The following is a 26,093-nucleotide window of genomic DNA, read 5'->3' on the forward strand; positions in this document are numbered from 1 at the left end:
GCAATGGCAAACTACTTCTGAAAACTCTTACCAAGAAGACCGCATGGAGTCTGAATAATTTCAGATCCACACTCCAATTTCCTCAGTTTAGTTACTGTCCCTGTAAGACTAGGTGAAATACAATATGATTGCACTTATATTGAATATCAAAGTCTTCTGTTCACAATGTATTGTATTATCAATTTTACTAAAAATCATGAGTGCCGTTTAGTTGCTCCGTTGTCTTTCAGTTCATGATATAAAATAATTTCAGTTTGCTTTGCTGTTTTTACATTTTAATTCCGTTGTTCCACACTAGCAAAATCTGGGAAGCCAACAAATTGTCCCCTCAGCAGAATTGTCAGTGGATATTTCCATGTAATTCTTTTCTCTAGAGTCTTGACTCTGGAAGTAATATTTAAGTGGCAAAAAATCAATCTCAAAACACTGAATAAAATGAAATTAAGCAGAATTAAAATGAGGAAAAACCCTGAAATAGAAAATACATATACTTCAAAACCAGAATTGTTTTTTTACAAACAAGTTTATTTATAGTTTTACCAGAGCATAAAGTTGATGACAGCAATTTTCTTTTCTGTACAACAGTAGAATGGCCAGTGCAAAATATGTATTTTTAAAAAATTGATAAACAAACGTTCTGACAGTCTCACTCAGAAGTCTTATTCTGGGCCTCCAATCTCCCTTCATTTATATCACAATTAAAATTGTCCTTGTGTTACACAGTAAAAACAAGAAAACTCCCATACCCTCCTGAAAGACACAGATACCCTAATCCAATCATCTGAAGATTTCGAACATCTAGCAAGATTAAGATCAACCAGGCTTCACAATAAGACCAAATATAGGGATAAAACAAAAAGCATAAGCGCAAACATTCAGCATACGTTTAAAAAAAGCCAGGCATTGATTTAAAGCTGCTTTTTCCTGAGAGACTAGCACTATTAAAATATATCTTGACATCTAATATCATTTTTGTTATCAAATATTTTCATTACCCAAAAGTTTTCTCTCAAATGTCAGGGTCAGTACAAGAGAAAACAGACAAGTAAGATCTCATAGCTGTAGATACATACAACAAGATAGTACAATTTTCAAAGGAGTATTTTCTCAAAATCCTATCCTTTGGTCCCTGCCATCCCAAAATGTGTTTACAGATTTAAATTTTAAATGGAAAGTTGGTGTGCTGCTTAACCATTTCCAACAGTTTTTTTATTTCCACAGTAAAGCACATCTAGACTACATAGAACTGGGCATACTGGATCACTAGAGTTATTTATTTGTGAATTGGACCTCCAGCATGTTCATTTGGTGAGGGGCTCTCAGTTTTCCCAAATACCGTATCTTTCGGTGTATAAGACGCACCTTTTCCCTCCCTAAAAGAGGCTGATAATTAGGGTGCTCTGAATGTGGCTCTTTTTTCAGGCCTAACTAGCTGCTAATGATTTTCCCAGCTCTTATCTTGCAGGCTGTTTCATTGTTTCTCTCTGCAAAGAATGTTTTCCAAGCCCTAAGTCTTTGCAGGGTTTTTTTTTTTCATTGCTCTAACTTGCTCTGAGTAAGTTTCTTTCCAGCCCTAACCAGGTGCTAACGATGTTCCCAGCTCTTACCCACTTGCAAGCTCTTTCATTGTTACACTCTGTGAAGAAGAATGTTTTCCAAGTCCTAAATCTTTGCAGGGTTTATTCCATTGCTCTACTTATTCAGACTGTTTCTTTCCAGGTGCTAATGATGTTCCCAGCTCTTATTAGCTTGCAAGCTCTTTCATTGTTACTCTCATAGAATAAAAAAAAATTAAGCCCTTAACCAGGGGATAAAATAATGTGCTGAATCAGACCAGACTAAGGATGCCAGCCAGATGAATACCTGGTAAGCAGATTCTTTTCCCTATTTTCCTCCCCAAAAACCAAGGAACGTCTTATACTCTGGTGCGTCTTATAGTCTGAAAAATATGGTATGTCCTCAGCTTAGAAAGAATGGGCCCCTCTAGTCTAGAAGTATTTTGAAGCAGTATTTTGATCAGCGTGATTTTATAAACTCAATCAGCTTCCTTATTGGATTACAAGAATTAACATGCAGCACTTAAGGCAGAAAAACATGTTGCTACTGACTCAAATGGTTTACACTTTTTAATCTGAAATAACAAGCTTTCTCCATTCTTTGGGTTGGGGAGTGGAATAGTTACAACCTGCTATGAAGGCTGTTTCAGGAAGTAAAAAAAGACAATTATCAAGAGCACAGAATTTACACTTCTGTGAAATGCAACACACAGTTAAGAATGTGCTAAAGGCAATTTTGAATCAAAACTGTATTGTCCCATGATATGTTGCCATCAGAGCTGTTTGTGCAGTATAATAGTCCAATATCTTGCTTTATTTCAAGAGCTTGATGAATGCAAATACATATATAAATCAATATTCTGGTCTAAAAAGTTACTTCTACACATATGAGGATTCTGGCCATGAGACCTGATTGACAAATGTCAGTCAAATGTTACATGATGCAGCTGCATATAATCTACCATATAGTCTTCGGAGAGGGGCGGCATACAAATCTAATAAATTATTATTATTATTATTATTATTATTATTATTATTATTATTTTTATTATTACCACCTCCTCAACCAGTGTTGTTTACCCTTGTGTACACAATCCCAATCCACAGCCTATCATGCAATCATATGGGAGATAGATGTATAGTAGCTTTCTTTATGTCTGTTTCTAATCCAACAGGCAATTTTATACAGAAGCTATTTCTGCACACCTCTCCCATTCAATTGATCAGGGTGCAAGGGTTTGTCTTAAATGCATATAAAACATATAAGATATGTGTCTATCCAGTTTAATGTAATTTCTATGCACTTCTATGCAACATGTAAGAGAAGTGGGAGCAATGTAAGATCTGCTTCTCCTCACTCTAAAGTTTAGAGATGTGAAAGTCCACTTGTGGAAGGAACTTTAACATACAAAGCATATAAATTCCTGTAGGTTACACTTCCAGATTAGAAAACATGAAAAAAAGAGAAGTAGCAAATCCACCCCCAAAAAACAGAAGTGGCAAATCCAACAACACTCTCTTTAAAGTTTTGAGCATGGAATCACCACCAGAGTCATGGAATAACCATAGAAATAACTTGTTTAACTTGTTATTAAATCCAAGGCACAAAAGCCCGATATTTCTGATTATGCTTATAGATTTCTACCTATGCAGTGAATTGAGCAAATTTACTTTATTTGCAAAAAATATATACATTATTCTTGAACATATCACTGACTTATAAGTAAAGCTTAATGTGCAGCCTTTTGTTTAAGAACATACAACCATTTTTATTGTCTTTCAAAGTCAAATCTCACCCAGTTCCATGAGGGTGTTGCAGTTCTCTTAGCTATAATGGTAGGAAAGCCAAACTTGCAATCTCCCATTTTTAAATTTTTTTAAATATTAGATTTATTTGCTGCCCCTCTCCGAAGACTCGGGGCGGCTTACAACATATAATAAAAACAATAAAATATAATGGCAAGTCCAATTAATTAAACTAAATAACTAGCCTAAAATCCCCAATATTTTAAAAATCACTCATACACATTCAGACTCAGCCATACATAACATTCATCGGCAAGGGAGCCAAGATCTAATTGCCCCAAGCCTGGTAACATAAGTGAGTCTTAAGACTCTTGCGGAAGGCAAGGAGGGTGGGGACAATGCAAATCTCTGGCGGGAGCTGATTCCAGAGGACCGGGGGCCCCACAGAGAAAGCTTGGCCCCACCAAGCAACATTGTCATCGGAGAGGGGCAGCATACAAATCTAATAAATAATAATAATAATTATTATTATTATTATTATTATTGTTGTTGTTGTTGTTGTTGTTGTTGTCTGGTTGACGGAACCTGGAGAAGGCCAAATCTGTGGGACCTAAGAGGTCACTGAGACTCATACGGCAGTCAAGAGTCAGCCCCTTTTCATCTATGCAATAAACCTGAAGGAAAGTCAAGTTGTATGATGTAACATAAGCTAGCTGCAACGAACGAAGTTGCAAGTAAAATCTGACCCTATTTGTCTTGCTTTTAGTTTGAAGTCTGAAGCCCGTACAAAAGAAATGAATTAAAAGTTTAAAAATGGAAAGTGGAGATATAAAAATCAGGGGGGGAGGGAGAGAAAAGCCTAGTTAATATGATCAGTGTGCAGAAACATTTTCTCACAATGAGTCAGAAGATAGTTTCTTTGCTCTGAAGTAGTGTTTGTGAACTTTGGCAATTTGATGGTATGGGGAATTCTGACAGCTGGGAAGTTCACATATTTTCAAGTTGCCAAAGCAATATTTTTTTTAAAGTTATAAAAACCTTTAATTAACTTCCTCTAACTGTCTGGAAAGAGAGGAGACAATAGAATAAGCCCAGTTAATTTCAAATTCACATCCAAGATGAATTCCAAAACCTGGTGGTTCATTATATCAGCTTATTTCATCTGCTCATTTCAATACTTTTTGAACAAGGCACTTGAATCAAAATATCGTTAGATCAGGAACAAAACAAAGGCATTATGTGGTCCTCAAGTCTCCCAAATACACACTTTAATCTTCTTGTTAGGGTGTTTGGTTTAATAAGAGCATTTTATCCAATGTATTTTCTATCTTTACAAATTGACTTGCAGGAAGGAGAATGAGACGTCGTGCTGTGTAGCTGATCCAAGTCCAAATATACAAAGAAGTGGGTCATTTCAGAATAATATGGTAACCATCATTAGTTTCAGCTGTAAGATAAGAGTGAAAAAGACTATCAGCATTGAAATATTTATGTTTTTAGTCCTATAAATATCTACAATTCTATGATCTGTACTTTGCTCAGATTCTGGTAGTACAACAGGAGACTAAAAATTCCATTCTGCAAAATCATTTTTAATATATTGGGAAGGCATATTAGTGTTAAATTATGGGATGTTTCTTGCAAAAAGATATAAACTTTTTCAGTGAGAGACAAGCTATATGTAAGTAAGTAGAGGATGATTTATCCTTTCTCTCACTCTGAGTATCAGTTGTAAAAAAACTAAATAAAAGAAAGATCAGTCTAATTCCAAAGCAGACTTCTGCAGTTTTCCACTCCCAATGGTAAGCAGCCTTTTTACTGATTTGGCTCCTGGGGCTGCATTTTGTCAAATTTCCATTCGAAATGTTCTAACAATTATCAGGAGGACCTCTTGACCTATTTGGTCAATAATTATTGCTTTTAGAAGAGGGCTCCATGGGTGCCATTTGACTATATCTTCATATTTATAGTTGAATGTTAACCAAAGATTTTTTTTTGAAAAATGCTTCTAGGTTGTTTCTTCCTTCTTGCATCTCAGTGTGAAACCTGGAAAAATGACTACATTGTGGCAGGAAATGTATACCTTTCAATGTAGTGATGAGGAAACAAGATTCATCTTGAAAGTTTTGTACCATCTGGATGAAGAGAAAAAATGGAAGATGTTTTTATTTCTTTCATGATACATTTTTCTATTAATCTTTATTCAACAGAAAAACACTACAAACTCCCAATGATCTCCGAATGGCAAAAAGGAATATATTTTTTATACTACCCAATGTTTTTCCAGAGGTTGGTGGCTCTAAATAAGGTGCTGTTGTTTTAAAAGAAGGTCATGTAGGTAGTGCCTATTAGTATTAGCAAACTCAGCTATTAAGGAAGGAAGATTCCCATTTGAATTTGAGAAAAGGGGGGGTAATAATTATGGAAAGCCATTGAAATAGAGAAACATTCCCACAACATGAAGATACCTCCTGCCTACCAGACATCTGGAATCTAGCCCTAATCAACAAATGAATCCCAACCATGAAAACTGACACCGGACTCAGAATAATGCAGGATGCCACCATCAATCACCCTCACCAGGCCGAAACCCACAGACAAATACAACTACCACGCAGAAGCCAAACCACAGTGGCATCTCCAACTGCTGCACCCCCCTCTGACACCAACACAAAGCAAACTGACATATGCCATAAACACATACCCAGACCACAAACTCGGAGCCAAACTAAAACCTGGGATGTTGCACCACAGACATACATTACAAAACAGCTGACTAGTCTGCAGGCATCAACTGCAACAATTACTCAGGATGTCACCCCCAATCTGCAAACATCAACTAATATGCAAACATCCACTTTGTCAACTACTCAAGGTGTTACCCCACCAACTAATCAGGATGTTACAACACAGCCAACCAACCTGCTTGCAGCAGTTGAACCAGCATTCCACACATACCCCACCAGTATTTATAGAGGGATGGCAGCTCCGACCAAAAGCTTTCCAATTCAATACGCTAACACATGGTGTTCAAGTACAGAAATGCACAAGCTGATTGTAAATGTTTGTCTGAAGTAGTGTAGGGTCTCCTGCCCAAGCAGGGAGTTGGACTAGAAGACCTCCAACAACTCTTCCAACTCTGTTGTTGTTGTTGCTGTTATTGTTGTTGTTGTTGTTGTTATTATTATTATTATTATTATTATTATTATTATTTTAATAGACATCAGTTCATTTAGTACTTAACCTCTCCAGACATTTGTTCAGATTGCAAGGTGCTATAATGGTCATGGAGGACTCTAAGATCCATCTCCCTCTTATACTTCCTACATGCATTTAAGTTTCTTCTCTCACACTCACTTTCCAAATATAGAAATATTCACCAAAATTAAAGTCACAGCTACTAGCCTACATGCAAAAATCAAGATTGCCGTAAAAACAGGTTCTGCCTTTCCTTTACATCCCTGCTGCTTCCCTACCATTAGAAAACAAAAATAAAGCAATAGCAGTTGTTAATCAGTAACCTAAACATTTAATGAAAGTCTTTTCACATGAAAGTTAGTCAAGGCCATTCCACTTTCTAAATGCTGCCTTAAAGCATTTCATGACTATTCAAACGTTACAAGTTTCTGAATCATCGGAGTTGAAATAGTAGAGCAATTCTCAGAGCAAACATTATAGGCTTGATCCCTGACCGCATGAGAATTTTGCACTTAGTTATAATTCTATAAGTATAAAAAGTATTAAAAATTGAAAGAGGGTGAAATAACTAAGGCAGACTATCAGCAAAAATCCCGAGCCTGTAAAGATGAAGTGAGGAAAACTAAGGCTCACAATGAACAAAGGCTTGCGACAAAAGTAAAAAAATAACAAAAAAAATCTCCTTCCAACATATATAAAAAAAGTTAAGGAAACAATTGGTCCATTGCTAGGAGAAAGTGGCAAGAAGGTGACAAGCAACAGGAAGAAAACAGAGCTACTTAACTTATTTTTTAAATCTGTCTTTATACAAAGACGGCAAAAAACAGTCCAACCTATCAAAAACAGCACAACAAAAAACATATTAGGAACACAAGTTAAAATAGGGGGGGAAATGGTACATGAACACCTGTTTACCCTAGACAAAGTCAAATCATCAAGACTGGATGGATTACATCCCAAGGTTCTGAAGGAAATGGCAGATGAGATATCAGAACCACTGAACTATATCTTTCAAAGATCCTGGAGCACTGGGGAACTGCCAGTGGACTGGAAAAGAGCTGATGTAGTTCCCATCTTCAAAAAAGGAAAAAAAATAAATCCAGGAAACCACCTATCAGCCTAACCTCAATACCAGGGACAGTTCTGGAAAAGATTAAGCAACAAATCAGCGAACACCTAGAAACAAACAAAGTAATAACCAAAAGCCAACATGGGTTTGTCAAATACAGATCATGCTAGATTAATCATTCTTTGACAAAGTGACAAAATTAGTGGACCAGAGGAATGCTGTCAATATAATTTACTTGAACTTCAGTAAGGCATTTGACAAGGTAGACCATAACCTACTACTAGATAAAATAGAAAAATGTGGGTTAGACAGCAACAGCACCAGCACTAGATGGATTCGAAACTGGCTGACCAACCGCTCTCAATGTGTAGTGCTCATAGAACTGCATCTACATGGTGGGAAGTGTGCAGTGGAGTATCCCAAGGCTCTGCTTTAGGCCCAGTATTCTTCAACATCTTTACCAATGACTTGGAAGAGGGGATAGATGAAGAACTCATCAAATTTGTAGATGACATCAAACTGGCAGGAAAAACCAACGCTCCAGAAGATAGGCTCAAGATACAGAAGGATCTTGACATATTTGAATATTGAGCGCTATCTAACAAAATGAAATTCAATGGTAAAAAAAGTAAGGTTCTACATTTAGGCAAGAAAAGCAAAATGCACAGGTATAGTATATGTTGTACCTTGCTCAACAGTAGTAACTGTGAGAGGGACCTTGGAGTCCTAGTGGACACCATTTAAACCTGAGCCAGCGGTGTGCAGCAGCTACCAAAAAAGCCAACATAGTTCCAGGCTGCATTAACAGAGGGATAGAATCAAAATCATGTGAAGTGTTAACACCAATTTATAATGCCTTGGTAAGGCCACAGTTGGAATATTGCATTCAGTTTTGGTCACCACAATGCAAAAAAGATGTTGAGATTCTAAAAAGAATACTGAGAAGAGTAACAAAGATGATTACAGGATTGGAGGCTAAAACATATGAAGAACAGTTGCAGGAACTAGGTATGCCTAGTTTAAGAAAAGAAAAGCCAGGGGAGACATGATAGCAGTGTTCTAATATCTCAGGAATTGCCACAAAGAAGAGCGAGTCAAACTATTCTCCACCTGAGGGTAGGACAAGAAGCAATGGGTGGAAACTAATCAAGGAGAGAAGCAACTTAGAACTACGGGGAAATTTTCTAACAGTTAGAACAATTAATCTGTGGAACAGCTTGCCCCCAGAAGTTGTGAATGCTTCAACACTGGAAGTTTTTAAGATGACGTTGGCTAACTATTTGAAGTGATGTAGGGTTTCCTGTCTAAGCAGGGGGGTTGACTAGAAGAGCTCGAAGGACCCTTCCAACTCTGTTATTCTATTCTATTCTAAGTCCCGTCCAGAGGTCAAACACAATGAAAATTCTTAAGTGATTCTGAAGCATGCAAAAGGCTACTCAGAAAAAGCTGTAGATAAATACAGGGTATAATTAAGTGAGATATATTTAGAAGTATTTAGAAGAAAGAAGGTAAATTCCCTCCCCATTTGCCCCAAAGCAAAACACTTCATAGTTATTAGGGCTGATGTCAGTTACTTTTGCTTTTACCAAATATCCCGTATTTTAATATATTTCAGTCTTCATATACTAATACTATCTAGAAACGCTTGTGTCTTTTTCCTTACCCTCTGCCTACCAGAAGATTAATCAAAATGAAACAAAGCCATAGATTTCACAGTTGAAATCACTTTCTAAAATGTAAATTAAGATTGTCTGACTTCTTATATTTTTACTAAAAATTAACTATATTTAAATCTATTTATGCAATTCACTCCTGTTTATCTCAAACTTCTAACTGTTAACTAGAGGTGGGAGGTGACCTTCTGCTAATACTCTTAAACAATTGAGTCAAAATTTCTCACCAGATAACTATAAATCATCCAAACTGTTTGATATATTTCTCCATCCATGCCTTAATTATTTTTCAATACTAGCCTTTTGTAGGCAATATTTCAGAATATTGTTTTGTCTGCCTATTTATTTATTTTTATTTTTATTAATTAGATTTGTATGCCGCCCCTCTCTGAAGACTCAGGGTGGCTCACAACAGTAATAAAAACAATATAGTAGTGGAACAAATCTAATATTTAAAAACATATAAAACTCTATCATTATTTATAAAACCAAACAGCACATTCATACCAAACATAAAACAAAGTATAAAAAAGCTTGGTTGAAAGGTGTCTCAACTCCCCCATGCCTGGCAGTATAAGTGAGTCTTGAGTAGTTTACGAAAGACAAGGAGGGTAGGGGCAGTTCTAATCTCCGGGGGGAGTTGGTTCCAGAGGGCCGAGGCCGCCACAGAGAAGGCTCTTCCCCTGGGGCCCCAGGGGAAGAGCAAGGCTTATATCCTGCTCTGATCTACCTTGTCTGAGTGCTCTTCCCCAAGTCTATAATCAGGGTTGAAAACAGAGCATATATTTAAAAAAACCAAACTGGGAAATAAAAACTAAAATATTAAAAAAACAAATTAGAAAAAGCTAACTGAACTTTCACCTGTTGATTCTACTCATTTTAGCACCATATAAATTCTACCAGAAATTTCTGATTTTAACTATATCAAGGATCTTAAATTGATATATTTTTTTAAAAGCAGTAAATAGTGATTAAGACATTTTAATGTTTTGAAGCTGAGTTATTTGAAATGAACAATGATGTTATGCTTGGACATTGAAATCTCGTATCAAGTGCAAAATACTCTAGTTAAAACTCTTACCTCATTGCTCACTAATACATGGATCCCTGTAGGTCCCTGTCGATAGATCCGGTTTATCTGCTGTGGGGAAATACTGTACAAGTTTGCAATCTTCTCCATCAATTCCAGTGTGGTTAACTCTTCTAAGAAGATAGCATGGTATACTGCAACAGTATTGGAGAAAGAACAACTTTCAGGAGTGAACACGCAAGCAAGTTGCAGGTGGCGTGATTATGTGAGATCCTCTTTTGTGTTAGTCACTCTCTTTCAGCCCAATCCATTTCACAAGGTTGTTGTGGTAAGGAAACTAAGAGAAGTATTAGGTATGTTCCCCACCTTGAATGATTTATAAAAATAATAAAGATGGGGTGAAAATAAATAAAAATAATAATCCTAGCTAATGCAGTAAATGGCCACAGGTCATTACTTGCACAAGATCAGCCTAAGAATATTGAATTGTGTTTTGAGGACATGTTATTTGCATTTCATATGATGCAAAATACCCTCTCCTATATTTCATTAATCCAAAACTTGATGAAGAGGGTTGAAAATGAGACATCATGCTGGTTGACACACATCTTATATAAGGTTTTGCAGAAAGCAGGCAAGAAATCTTTTGATTTGTATGTCTCCCAGTGAAAGCCAAAATCCTCTTTTAAAAGTAACTTTCCCAAGACCGCTGTCTGATTCAAAAGGTAACTGCAGAGTTGCAAACCCATGTCTAACCCTTAGAAAACAATTAGATGCAGTAACTGCTTGCCCTTAGGACTGAAGTTTAAACCAGGGGTGTCAAGCTCACACCACCATGGTGGCATCACATGCTGTATCGTAACTTTTTCCCCGTTCGCTAAACCAGCATATGACGCACCTGGTCGGGATTTGACAGCCTTTAAATCTTAAAAGTAACTCATCTATTTTGCAAGGAGACATGGACATGAGAAGAATCTTTCTGTTATCAGGAGAAGGAGAGGTCATTGTAGAGACTTATTGTAGTTATGTAAGAATGGGGGTAAAGTCATGAATATGCCTTGAAAGGACATAACAACTTGCTATTTCACTTCTGTAAGAATTGCTTTGCTCCTGTAAGAATTAGGATTGCCTCTGCCATTTGTTTCTACCAGTGATCTAAATTCTGTTATCTTGTTTTTTTTGTACAACTCCGTGCCTCCGTGGATATCTCAAAAAGTGGGGTATGTCATGATTTGGCAGGTTTACATTTGGAAAATACCTGTGTTGCTAAGCACTCAGCCCCCCTGTTACTTGCTTAATGTCCAATGCAGGGTTAGAAGGAAGGCATGGCCCAAGGGGCCAGAATCAGGTACTGAACTGATGTCTCTGAAAGAGACGTACCTTCCCCAAGGTGTGGCCTTTCATTGTATGCTCTTTGTCTGTATATTGTGGAATGGTCTACCCAGTTATTCTTTGTACAAATAAAAGCAGATATTTTTTCCCAAGCCTCTTCTTGAATCCCTCTCTTTGGCATTCTGGTGATTCAAGTACATTTTGGAACCCTACAGCCTTAACCACAATACTTAATTCAGATCTGATGTTAATGATTTGCCATATTGTTTTGGAGACCATTTCAGAACTGAATTAACATTGTAGACAGAGTTCTCCTAATGAAGATGTGAAGCTTGACAATTTCACATCATTAGGGACCACAGTCAGATGTGCTTAGAATTTTTTAAGGTTTCCCGAAGTTTAAAAAATATAACTATAGCTATTTTTGCAGATGATGAGTCTTCAAATTTGGGGGTTCAGTAGGGATACTTTGGTTTCCTTTGAGACTATGTGGTAATATTTGGTCATGGCATATATCATGGCCATGACATAGATAAAACTCTGACAAATTTAGATATTATAGCAACAGTGGATCAATAATGAAAAAAAAATCCTTTCATATTTTTTTTCTTTACAAAATTTGGTCATGGAAAATGCAATAGGGCAGAAGGAAGATAATAAACATGAAGCAAATGTGAAGCAAATAGTGGCAAGGGCAGAAACACTGAATAGTGAATTAAAATATTTTATTGTGTTGTTTTAACATCCTTCTATGTTGAACATTTAAATAGGAAAATTCCGATAAAACTACTCACTACTAACAGTGAGTAGTTTTATCGGAATTTTCCTATTTAAATGTTTAAAGATGTCACTTAAAAATTACGATTCCCATCATTCCACTTTGGAATTTTCCTCATTTAAGAGCTTCTAGGTCATAATTTTTAGGTTATAATTTTTATTAAAAGTCTATCTGTTCTATGGAATCAGTAAAAAAGATTTCAGGATGGCTCCAGGCAACATACAATCCATTCTGGAGAAACTCCAGACATGCTCTGAATATTCCAGAATGCATCCAACAGGATTTTTCTGAATCTAATTCAAATGCTAGATTAATATGCCTAATAAAGCCAATTTTTATAGTTTCTTACATTCTGTGAAATGAATAATAAAAGCTCTCAAACAGCTCCGATTCTGCCCAAATAACACTTACTACAAAGAGTACCATCTCCATTCTCTCGTTTTTGATGATGATGAGTCCGATTTTGTTCAGGTTCTTGACAGACATAAATGGTCATCTTAGGCCTTACATTCCTGAAGGCAAAACAAAGTTTTATGTTAGGTCTTGGCATCATAGGCAAAAATTAATCAACAGTTTAACCTTAATCAACAGCTTTAACATAACTGCCCAAGGATATGGAGTTTGCAGTATGACTTCTGCTTAAGCAGGTGACTGGATTAGAACATTTTCAAGGTCCCTTCCTACTGTGTCATTCTGTATTCTGTGTCAATAAATCTGTAGTCTATTAGTGAATAGTAAGTTGCAAGCAGAATGAGATATGACACCTGTGATTTTTACAAGCAGGAGTAACGATCACTGATGATGCAAAGTGACAGTATTAAATTTGGGCCCTAATCTTCCACAGTATTCACATATTCACAACCAAAAATAACTGGTATAAGAAGAAGAACTATAACAAACCTTCCTTTAATGGCATTAAAAAGTCGAATGCCATCAGCTGGGCCACAAATCTGAATAAAGTCTTCTTTGGACATCTTCAGTAAGTCAGCACCTATACATTTCAAGCACAGGTGATTTTCTTTTTCCTTCCAAAAACATATGTCCAACAATACAGATCCACCTTTCACAGATGTTTTATGACAGATGTTGGCTGACCATACAGGCTAATTAGAAAATTGAGGGGAGGGAGGCAGAAAAGGAGTTTTGCATGTAGTCATCAGAAAGCCAATGTGTATAAATATGAATAATTAAAATATTCCGCATAAATGTCAACACATGATCTATGCAAAGTAGATGTGTACCCCTTTTAAGCATACATTTAATACACATACCTGAGAAACTTGAAAATAGTCTACAGAACTGAGAAAACCTTTTTCGATGAAGCCACTGCTGAGCATCTTGAATAGAAGCAGAGGGGAGGAGATGCTACATTGCAAAAAGAATAAGAAGGTCTTGAAATGAACTGTTCATCAGTGTCCTAAAAAAGAAAAGCACCACATTAACATGATCCCAGATACTTACATCATTGCTGGAAGGCAGGAGCTCCACCTGATGAGTTGGAGAACCGTTGCTAAAAAACATACAGAGTTGAGGGAAAAAGAAAGCATTTTTAAAACTCTTGTTTTATCATGTTGGCCATTTCCCGCCATCCCCTCCACCATACAGCCTAGGACAACGATGGTGAACCTTTATTGGCTAGGGTGCCACAAGGGTGCGTGTGTGCACATCAAAAATGCAATGCCCTCCCACACACACACATGTGCATAACCACCCATGCTGCCCACCCACCCATGCACATGTACACAGGCCTCACTGAAACCTTGGGACTTCTGGTTGGGCTGTTGGGTCATTTTTCGCCATCCCCAGGCTTCAGGAAGCTTTCCTGAAGCCTGGGGACAGTGAAAAATGGCCCAGCAAGCCCAACATTTCCAAACCTCCAATTGGGAGGTTTTCCTAAAGCCTGGAGGAAGTGAAAATGGCCAAAAAGAAGGCTGAAAAAAACAGGAATTGACATAGGGCAATGCCTCACATGCATTCAATATGTGCCATAGGTTCACCATCACTGGCCTAGGAGGTGATACATTAAAACGTCTAAAATGAATTTTATTTATTTATTTATTTTCTAAATTTGGGCCAATGCAGACACCTGTTCCTGGTTTGAACAAGAGCTGCTTAAGTCTTATCAAGCATCTGTGCTGGTTAATGACTACAATGCCATTTTAAAATATTTTAAATATCAAGCATCTAAACTGTATCTTGATTTTTAAAAATCAAATTGGCATTACTTGGAGCTAAATCTCATGTGATTAACTAAGTCTCTCCTCAAAGGTTGTCATTCAGCAGGTCTTTTGAAGTATGCCTTTGTCATTGAAATGCCCTTATCCTGCAGAACACCTTTCTCATTGAATTTGGCAGGCGTTCACCCTTTTTTATTTTCAGAAAGTTCTAAATATCTGTTTTTCCCCACAAGCAAGAGAATAAGATGAAGTTGGAGCCCAGGGCCCATATTTTGGTGATATATTGGAGAATATTGGGTCCTGTTACTGGAGCTTTAATATTGTTGAGAACTATAGCTCATAAGATGGGTGGTCGTATTTTAAAAATAAATATATAAATATAAGATAATTATCATTGTAGATTACTATTCTCTAAGCTTTGAAGTACAGCAGTTCATATTAACTTATGATGACAAAAGAGATCTAGATGTGGTATTTAGATCAGATTGAGGGAAATCATATCCAGATCTTTATTTAGCCTTAAAGCTTGCTTTAGAACTAAGCAAACCGCCATCCCTCGGCCCAACATATCTTTTTGTTACAAAATTAAATGGAGGGAATGGGTTGTATATTTTATCTTAAGGTCCTTGAAGAAGAAATAGGCATACCTATCTAAAATAAATTAAAACATTACCTTTTCCTCTAGCCAGTAATTTAGGTGGAAAATCATTTAAAAGCTCTCTTTCATATATCATCTTATGTAAATGTAAATAGCTTTCAAATAAGGCAAAGTTGTGCAAGAGTTCAGCTGCACAGGAATAGATCTTACAATCTCAGTCTATCAACATTAAGCTGGGCCTGAAAGCCAGGTTAAGCTTCCTAATCTTTTATATTCGGAAGTGTTTAGAACACACAATCATAAAATCTCAAAAGTGGGCTGCCTTTGTCAGCAGAAAAGACAAAAATATTCATCACGTACCCTTCTCCAAGGCTGAAACTGTTTGGAGAGCTGTTGTAATTTGGAGATGGAGTGTTATTCACTTGATAAGGTACATCTGGCCATGGGGAACACTGTGCAAACAAAACCAAGGTGTTGAGAAAGGAAATCCAAATTAGCTTTTGTTGCATCATCAATAGCAAAAATATATTATCACCTGTATGCCCACTCCAAATCTGAAGTTATCTGATTTCCAACAGTGATTGTATATGCACTAGAATCCAAGCAGCTACTCAAATATTAAGCATAAGCATAATCTGCAATTGGTTTCCTAGCACTTTAGATGTATACATCTAGAGTGTACACTATACTCTAGAAATAACCTACAATTGGTTTCCCAGCACTCTAGATGGTGGAACAAATAAAAAGCCCTACTTCAATTATATATTCAGTGAAAAAAAGGGCTGCCAATTTATAAATACGCAGTAGAATATAATACATTTTAAGACCCCATTACTGCGCATAACCATGTTATACTCAATATATGCAGAATGGGCCTTACACAAAAACTAACACTAGCCTGTCCACTCCCTTTTTACACAGAAATAATTTTAAACCTATGCTTAGATTATGATGTACTATTGTATAACTAAATTCTTAGCAGAATGTAATGTTGTACGAGTAGATGCTTTTGCAGCTGGATGTTCCCTGTTTCTCCTCCAACCCTTACAACTGAAATATACTTAAGAAATCCCCATATTATCCATTATCCATACTATGGATTTGCTAGTGGCTGTAAGGGGTGCCACAACAGGGACAGCTGAAAGGATTTTGCCATTCATTTTCAGTGATATAACAGGCAACTTGTGCATTAACTCAAGATTTCTCTTCACAGTAAATACAAACATTAGTAGATATTTAACTTTTTTGGGAACAAGGACTATATGACTTCCTGCTTTAGGGTGCTAAAGGTCATTCTCATCAACAGCAGGCCACTTCAATCTAGCAGTTCTTTAAAACTAGGTCACTTTCCAGGCAGAGGACTCACTGCTCTCAACCATTAGGACCCATAAGGTCCTGACTAAATGACACAGACAGATATAAAAGGTTCTATGAATGAAACAGCAAATTTGTTTCAGCTCTTCTTTAAACATTTAACTTTACCCTACTTTCTCAATGTTTCTTTAATCCGGGTCTTTCAGCAATGTGAACTTTAAGACTAAAATGTCAAAATCCAATTAAGTCTCAAAAGAAGAATGAGACCAAAACTTCCCTGCAGACAGAGAAAATATCTGCCTATCAGTCCCATTTTTACTTTTATTTGTTTAGATAGAACAATAATGAAATGAAATGAACTGTACAAATAAAACACAAAATCTAAAGTGAATTAGAAGACTTGAAGGGGGGAAAAATACCTTGAAGATAGAAGCAAGCAGAGGCTAACACAATAAGATCAAATAATTATTTTTAAAGATTTAGAAGACCTTTGCTGTATGCTGAAAGATATGTACAGCATATACACCTCTAGGGAAGTCAGTCTATAATCCGGATGCCCCATTGTTAAGGCTCTGTTTCAACTAGTAGTCCCTCTCCTTCAGCAGAAGTACTCATCAAGAGGATTGTGATTCCTTCTCACATGTGATTTCCTCAGCACAACAGCACAACCATTCTCCTTCTGTACACCCAGCCTGGCACATTGTGAGTATCATTTTGAGGAGGTCTGCAGAATTATACATTTTGAGATTACAATATAATTGTAACATGCAGCCTGAAGTGCGAAAAAATGATTATTATTTATTATTCCGGTGGCAAGTTGGAGGGGGAATAGATGGGAGCTTTACCTCAATTCATTGCCAAAAGTGGCTTCTTTGCCGCATCTAAAGATAGGGCTAAGCCTATGTGTTTTAGAAAATTACCTTAGTATCCAAGTGGAGATACTTTAAGTAACTGATTCCAATTGACTGAGAAAGTTATTATTGATAACCTGAATTTCAGAATCCAACAGAACATCCTTTTCAGCTCTTTGGAACTTTAGGAAGCATCAATTTTAGGATATATTAGTTTTAAATACAGGTCACCATCACCATACTGAGCACCATCAAATCTAAAAATACAACAGTGTCTTTTTTTACACTTTACCCATTGTATCATTTTGCTTCAAAATTGAACACTCCACAATATTGCCTTCTATTACATATAAAATATGCAGTCTTTTGCAAGTAATAACCATATAACACTGCAACTCTAGGACAGTGGTACCTCAGTGAGAATGGTTGTATCATAGGAAGGCTGATATTTCTCCCTTTCTTGAGCTGTTTTCTTCTCCATTTTTTCTCTGTCTGTTTTCTGTTTCCTATCTGCTCCTTTAGGCTATAAAAGCACATATAAATTTAGTTTGTCTTAAGTAAAGGATTGTTAAACAGAAAGTGCAAATGTACTGATAGATGATAAAAGTGACATTGAGGCATGATTTAATGGGCATTCTTCCTTTGTGTATATGTGCCATGGAATATAGGATAGAAAATTATTTTTGAAAAACTGGCATGGACAATCTCTTTCAGGTGTTGTTGAACTCTAATATCTTGTCCAATAGGGCTCTGGTGAGAAATGCCAGTAGTTCAACAATATGTAGAGGGTGCTACAATTTCTCCACCCTTCCTGAATAATACTTTCCATTAGCAAAGGCATCAGTGGATACAACCATGGAGAGCAGAACAATTCCTACTTTTCTTCTGCAAACCTTAGGGTTTGGCTACTCAACAAACAAGGCTCATATATACTGGAATTATTAAAGTGATTATTCATCAAGTGAATTTCATAGCATAGGGGATTTTTATTGGACAATGCCCTTTTATAATTTCAACTTTATTGCATATAAAACAATATCCCAATAAAGTATCTGAATCACACTCTCCATTCCAAATGTCAAAAATACATAAATATATACAGAGACATGCCCAGCTTCATCCAGATGGATATACAGTAATCTGTTACGTTAATCATCATTGGCTAATATTCCTATTTGCTCAAGAATAGTAACAATTCAATTTTGTTTCTAAGTTTTAATGCCAGGCCTGAAAGCCATATTTTGCATAAGGCCTTCGGGCCTGCCACATTTCAGCTGTTGGAAAGTGGATTGCATGGAGCAGGGGTGTTATATAGTTATAATAACTCCATCAGTTGCATGGCAAGATGTCCTTGATTGTCTGAGAAAGGAGTGTGACTGGGAGGCATCCTCAGTTGGGACAGTGCTTTGATTGGACCACATGATGGACATGTGGGTGCTGGGCAGGTACTAGAACTTTCTTTTGAATGAGGAAAATATGGAAGCTTTCAGATCCAGGTTTTTCCAGATGTTCCAATATGACATCTCTAATAAAACGGAACTCTGAGGAATTTCAAGCCTCTTTCGTTGGGATTGTTACTTGGATCACTGACATTAACTTGAATCCCCTTTAAAATTCAACCAGCTCCCCAGATTCCAAGGTGCTGTCTGGGCTCCTGAGCCCCAAACCTCAACCCAACACCTAGCAGCAGGAAGACTCAGGGAAGATGACATTTCATTTATTTATTAGATTTGTATAGAACTTCTATTATAGCATGTGTTATTCCAGGAATTGATCTGAAGTGGGATGCAGGATATGGAATCACACAATAATTAACACATATATGCAGGAAGAAATAGGCCAAGTCACATGAATCATGTTTCTTTATATAAATGCATAAATTATAGGGAACAAACAGAAAGCACAAGGAGTTTAATGCAAGTATGATATAGTCAACATTACAAAATCTAGTAGGATGAAACCCATGAGTGAAGTGTAGGACTGAATTATATAACTGACTTAAAAATAATATGCCAGACTAAAGGGGAGAAAGAGTAGCTTCATACATGGAAATTGCACACATGTGTTGCTAGAAATTTTAGTGTGAGTCTATTTGGAAGCCCTTTGTAAGAATACAAGGAAGGGGAAATGGTGAAAATAGTATGATGATGGTGTGCTATCGACTGACAGGCCAGACAGAAGTGGATAATCATTGTTAAATATCTTAAAGAACTTGCAGAGAGTGGTAATAATAGAAGAATTCAACCATCCAGAACACAGTTGGAAACAAACAAATAAGAGATGGGCTTTCCTAAACCTTTGAGAGTAGTTACCAAAAAAAGTAAAAGCAACCAGGAAGTGGCCATGCTCAAGATATATTAAAATAGAAACTGAAGCATAGAAACATAGAAACATAGAAGACTGATGGCAGAAAAAGACCTCATGATCCATCTAGTCTGCCCTTATACTATTTTCTATATTTTATCTTAGGATGGATATATGTTTATCCCAGGCATGTTTAAATTCAGTTACTGTGGATTTATCTACCACATCTGCTGGAAGTTTTTTCCAAGGATCTACTACTCTTTCAGTAAAATAATATTTTCTCAGCAGTCGTTTATTCACCTCTCAGGAGAACAAATTTTCCCATAATTTGAGAAGTACTAGGTAGGATCCCATGAACAGAGATCCTTATGTTAAATGAAATGCAGGTTGGGAATAAGATATTGGAAATTGTATCCTATTCTAGTGAGAGAGAAAAATGAAAAGAGTTTAGGAATCAGTTCTGGATGCACAGGGAGCTTTTCAATGAACTAAGAGGTGAAGGGGCCATATAAAGGAAATTGAATAATTACAAAAAGGGGAGAATGATCAGCAAGAGGAAATAAAGAGATGTCAAAAATTAACGAAAAATCCAAATTTTAATATGCGGTTATCTGCAATTTTCACAGAACAATCTTTTCCCACCCCCAATTGTACCAATTTAAACTCCATACACCCTTCTTTTCTGAGAGCCTACAGATCCCCTCATATCTGTCCAACATCCTCTTTTCAAGAATAATGAAGTAAAGTGTACTGGGGGGCTGGGAGGAAGAAATGTCACTTGTAGCATCTCCTTATGACACATAATTAACAGAATAAATTAGCCACCTACCTTAAATACTTTGATCTGGCAGCTTGCAGAATGCAAGTGTTCCGTATACTCCCCGTTTTCATTCTGTTTAAATGTATCCATTTGTATTCGGAACGGTACCCCTTTCTCCCCTCCATGTTTCCTTGGAGTAAATTCCGTGCTAATACAGTGCACCTAATCAAAAGATATGTGCTTAGCGCTCAAATCCCAAATCACACTGTTTGAGATTTGGGTTTGGGGTTGATGTTTTTTTAATAGAAGTATTTGCCAAGTCTTATGTGGGGAAGCTGAACTAACAATGCTTAGCTATGAGAAAGGAATAAGTACAGTATTACCCAACTTGAGGTACCCACTGAATTATTATTATTATTATTATTATTATTATTATTATTATTATTATTATTATTATTATTAATTAGATTTGTATGCCGCCCCTCTCCCCAGACACGGGGTGGCTCACAACAGTGATAAAAACAATATACAATGACAAATCTAATATTTAAAGTCTATAATAATAAATCTAACATTAAAAGTCTAAAAAACCCCATTGTTTAAAAATCATACATACAACATACCATACATAAAACTGCATAGGCAAGGGGAGATATCTCAGTTCCCCCATGCCTGACGACAGAGGTGTATTTTAAGGAGTTTACGAAAGGCAAGGAGGGTGGGGGCAATCCTAATCTCCGGGGGGAGCTGGTTCCAGAGGGTTGGGGCCGCCACAGAGAAGGCTTTTCCCCTGGGTCCCGCCAGATGACATTGTTTAGTTGACGGGACCCGGAGAAGGCCAACTCTGTGGGACCTAACCGGCCACTGGGATTCGTGTGGCAGAAGGCGGTCTCGCAGAATCCTCATGGCACAGTGGTTAGAATGCAGTATTGTAGGCAAACTCTGACAACAGCCTGGAGTTTGACCCTGAGGGGGTCCAATGTGGATTCAGCCTTACATCCTTCTGAGGTCAGTAACTCAGATATGCAAATATGCAAGTAATGTTTTGACATTGTAAACTGCCCAGATATGCTGTAAAGCTCTATGGGGCAGTATATAGGTGCTATTGGTACTACCCAAATTACATTCTCCTTTTCATCAGCCCTAACCAGTGGATAAATAATGTGCTGAAGTTAACCAGACTAAGGAGACTAGCCAGATGAATACCTGGTAGGTAATTCCCCCCCCCCTATTTTCCTCCCCCAAAACTAAGAAGTATCCTATAGTTTGGTGAGTCTTATACTCCAAACAATATGGTAGATAACAACAGTGCTACTAACTGAACAAATGCAGTAATTCACTTAACAACTATGGCAAGAAAGGTCATAAAATGGGACACTTAACAATGGTGTTGCCTAGCAGCATAAATTTTGGGCTCAACTGCAGTCGTAAATTGAGGACTACCTGTACATGCTCTCACATCTTTGTAAGTCAGGCAATTTTCTTTCAGTGCAAGTGGATGAATCTGATGGAAATGGTGAAGTAAGGCAAGAAGGGGACTTTGTGTACTTCAGCAGCATATCTGCTGTTAAGAGGGTGATCAGCAGTCATGTCTAGTCCTCAGTCAGTCTGCATCATCCCCCTCCAATATGCAGACTAGAAAAATGCCTAGCTACAGGTAGCCCATCCATTGTCCCATCGTGGCATCATTATCATTTCTTCTATCTTCCACCCTGGCAGAATCAACCAAGGTGCCACCCTCTGATTGTTTAGCTGATAAATATAATTTATAGTCCCAAAAGGAGATTCATGCTCAGCAATTTGGAGCCATGTACCCTCTAAGGTGCGCGGCCGCGTGGCCGCACACACACACACACACGCTCACCCTTTTTCAAGGCCGCACAAGGAGCTGCGGCCGCCCTTGCCCCTCCAGTGCGTCCAGCCCCCTCGTGTTCATGGCCACTGCCCCCCACCCACCCGCCCAATCTGCCCCTCTTTCTTCTCCTCCGCTTCCCGCCTTGGGGCACGGCTCCTCCCACAGCAGTGGCTGCAACAGCACTGGTGGCTGAGGCTTCTCGTCCTCCCAATCCGGCCGCTAGCTGCTTCAAGAACGCCCGCCCCGCCCCTCTCACAGTCCCTTCGCCGAGAGCGCTTTCGTCCCAGCTGTTGACGAAGGGGCTACAGGAGAGGCAGGGCGGGTGTTCTTCTCACAGTGGAGGCAGGTGAAGGTGATTTGGAATGTCAGGCGCGCATGCACACGCGCTCCCCATCCCCCTGCCATTCAAAATAAAAACCTTCACTGGCCTCCGCAGAGAAGAAAGGAAGAGAGAGAAAGAGAGAACAAGAGAGAGAGAGAGAGAGAGCAACACGCATAGCGAGATAGAGAGAAAGTGAGAAAGAAAGAGAGAGAAAGAGGGGGGAGAGAGGGAAAGAGAGATAGCAAGAGAGAGAACAAGAGAGAGAAAGTGTGAGAGAGAAAGAAAGAAAGCAAGAGAGAGAAAACAAGAGAGAGAGAGAGAGAAAGCAAGAGAGGGAGAAAGAAAAAGAGAGAAAGAGTAAGAGAAAGCAAGAGAGGGAGAAAGAAAAAAGAGAGAAAGAGTGAGAGAGAAAGAAAACAAGAGAGAAAGAGTGAGAGAAAGAAAGCAAGAAAGAGAAAGAGAACAAGAGAGAGAGAATTGATGCAGAGAATGACAGGAAAGAGAGAGAAAGAGAGAGAGAAGTGACTCTTGATTTAAAGCATATGGTAAAAGCACTTAAATAATGACAGAGGAAAAAAAACCCAGCCCTCACCTGTTTTTATTAATTGTTATGTTTTTGGTTTTGCTGGTTGTTTTAGTTTTAATAGTAATAGATTTTGGTTTGGTTTTATTGTTAATTTCTTTTAATAAAAAATAAGGAATTTTTTCTTATTTATTTATTCATTCATTCATTCATTCATTCATTCATTCATTCATTTATTTATTTATTTATTTATTTATTTATTTATTTATTTATTTATTTATTTATTTATTTATTTATACTTCTATGCCGCCCAGTCCCAAGGGGACTGCCGCTCAGACACTATACTTTTCCGCCCACCCCGAAAAAAACCCAGAGGGAACATTGATTTGGAGCCTTAATTTTTTTTAAAAAGTACACTTACTGTAAAGAAAAAAAGCAGATTTGAAAATAATTTATTTTCAAACGTAAGTTAAGGGTGTTCTGTCCTGCCCATTGAGTAAACATTCATGTCCTTAGAAGTGTTATTTTATGAACAATCTCAATTTTATAGCAGCCATTCTTCAAATTCCAAATGTGCATAAAAGATGTAGAGGTTGAATGTCACTGTTAAATGCTCTGTATAATCCTATTTTTACTGACTTCTCACAATTTATCATCAACATAAAGATTCCAACTTCATTTTAAGTTATATGGAATTGTTTATTTTCCTTTTGTCTGGTTCCTGGGCAATACAGAAAGGAATACCAATTAAAGGGAGGCTGAAATAAACTTCTCACATTCTCAATCCGATATAGCCTCAATCAAATGTATCCCAAAGAACATGAAAGAATGATGCCCTCTAATGGCTTGGGATGAAACATATTCCACTAAGGGGTATTTTCTTTCTTTACCTGAACAAAGGCAGATGCTCTCTTAGATGGATCCCACAGGAATTCAACTGTATTCAGCTGGGTGGGACTTGCTCTGGGATCTAAGATACCAACGGACAGTGGGATATCTGTAGAAGAAAACCCCTAAAATATTAAAAAAATTAAAAATTGAAGAGCAGAAATATTGCAACATAAACACCAGATGTATTTGAAAGATCAGCCTGACACAATTAGTTGCAGAGTAAGAAACCTGGTCTGAGCTTTTCCATCTGAAATGGATTCTTGGAGTTGTATTTCACAATCCTAGGAAACTAAAGTTACCCCACCCTATTTATACCTCTTCTGGCTTTCATAGCACAGGTGAAGAGTTTGTTTACAGTATTATCATAAAAAATGAATGTGGTTATATACAAGTCACTTTTCTACCTAAAAGATAAGAAATAAATACATTAATGCAAATATATATATATATGTATATATACATTTCATTGATATTGGAATGAAATCTAACAAAAGCAAAACCTTGTTGGTTATTTCAAGACACCAAGTATTTTCCAATCAATAAATATTACAATATTACCTGTTGTATTTTACAGGCAAGTCATACTGTACATTCAAGAAAGAAGCAATGGATATCATAATGAAAAGTTCTCACCTATGTCAAGGATGCGGTCTCCTGGCCGATTCCATCTCCAGCCTTCTAGTTGTTGGTGCTCAGTATATTGCAAACGCCGATCATGAAAAACTACCCGAATAATGCTCTGTGGGGAGAAAAGTGGGTGAAATAATAAAAGAAGCTAGATGCAAGTATTTTAAAGAAATTATACTTTCCACTTATAGGACAAAGCTGAAAGAAGACTTGCAATGTGCATTTTATTTAAGTAGATGTGCAGAAATCACCCATTACCATAAAGAAGAATATTTTAATCTACTCAGAATATACTGACAACAATCTGGAAAGTGGTATTGTTTAGTGATATGGTATCTTATCATGTGATAACAATTGCAAATAGAAAGATACATGATACATCCCACTTTGTAAATCATATCTTACTGTCACTATTTTAAACAAATCCTTGAAAGAACTAAACATTAAGAAAATGAAATATTTGGAGACAGATTAAGGAATAGAATGGAGATTAAAATTTCCAGGAACTGTCAAAAGGTAAAAGTGAATAGCTTTTATAATATAAGATATTAATCATTTGTCTTTATTTAATCAGGCCATTTATTAAGGGATAAGATCTTGTAAGTTTTATATCCAAATGAAGAGTCCAATAAAGATCCAAAACAAGGTGTTTTAGATATTGATTTTCATGTTATGAACTGTACGTTTGCAGGTGTGTTTTGAACTAGATCAGGGGTTTCAAACTCAAGGTGCTTGGATCTGGCCTGTAGGACTGCCCTGGAAACATTGAAGAACTAGCCCATGGTGCCTCTGTCAAGTTCCATTTTCACTGACAGAGGCAGGAGGCCATCCCAGTAGAGCTCAGGAGACCATTTTCACCAGCAGAGCACTCTACCCACCACAGGTGCACCCAAAATGAGTGATGTCAAGCTGGCTTCCCACTTCCTGGCCATGAGCATCCTGGTCCCCTGAGATCAAACATACCCCTTATAATTTAGTTTGACACCCCTGAAATAGATGCATTGAGGATCCAGTGGCATTTTGTAGATTGTCCCTCTGATTGCAAAGTGGCCTGTTAAAATTCCAATGCAATTCATGAAATTTACGTACACTTCTTTAGACAGAATAGAAATATGTAGTCATTTTATTACATTATATTATTTTGTTTTTTTAATTCTAAAACACAATATATAAACAAACACTGAATTCTTAGGTTTATTAGACTATTATCATACACTGGGGCAAGTGTGGCTGGATGTTGTCAAAAACTATCCTTTATAGATCAATATTATGAGTGGCAGCAGTGGTGCAAAGACAGTTTTACCTAGTCGTGGTTTGTATATACCTGCAATAAAAAAATTAGTACCCCTTGATTTGATCTTTAACAGATGTTGCACTGTTGCAAATAGGGATGCAGTCAAGAAATGTAAATGCTATTTCAGTCCAAAATATGTCTAACTCTGTGACCAGAAGACCAAAGGTGTACATCAATAGTTCTCAAACAGTATTT

The 26,093-nt window shown here is 37.2% G+C and overlaps 1 protein-coding gene across 2 annotated transcripts in view; it reads right to left on the reverse strand.

Moving 5' to 3' along the window:
• Positions 1-4,425: 4,425 nt before the first annotated feature.
• TFCP2L1 (transcription factor CP2 like 1) overlaps positions 4,426-26,093 on the reverse strand; it is a 56,094-nt gene continuing 34,426 nt past the window's right edge. Inside the window, exons 4-15 of one of the 2 annotated variants that reach the window (XM_070730040.1) lie at positions 24,611-24,716; positions 23,977-24,083; positions 20,456-20,608; positions 17,735-17,845; positions 15,518-15,609; positions 13,844-13,892; positions 13,654-13,747; positions 13,283-13,373; positions 12,794-12,894; positions 10,324-10,466; positions 5,386-5,437; positions 4,426-4,749 (exon numbers count right to left, since the gene is read on the reverse strand). In XM_070730040.1, coding sequence (XP_070586141.1) covers positions 4,712-4,749; positions 5,386-5,437; positions 10,324-10,466; positions 12,794-12,894; positions 13,283-13,373; positions 13,654-13,747; positions 13,844-13,892; positions 15,518-15,609; positions 17,735-17,845; positions 20,456-20,608; positions 23,977-24,083; positions 24,611-24,716 — 1,137 coding nt within the window. In that variant the 3' untranslated portion in view covers positions 4,426-4,711. The remainder of the gene's footprint in view (positions 4,750-5,385; positions 5,438-10,323; positions 10,467-12,793; positions 12,895-13,282; positions 13,374-13,653; positions 13,748-13,843; positions 13,893-15,517; positions 15,610-17,734; positions 17,846-20,455; positions 20,609-23,976; positions 24,084-24,610; positions 24,717-26,093) is intronic. The other variant, XM_070730049.1, reaches the window with a different exon arrangement.

The sequence above is a fragment of the Erythrolamprus reginae genome, chromosome 1, assembly GCF_031021105.1.
Source record: "Erythrolamprus reginae isolate rEryReg1 chromosome 1, rEryReg1.hap1, whole genome shotgun sequence".
NCBI classification, from domain to species: domain Eukaryota; kingdom Metazoa; phylum Chordata; class Lepidosauria; order Squamata; family Dipsadidae; genus Erythrolamprus; species Erythrolamprus reginae.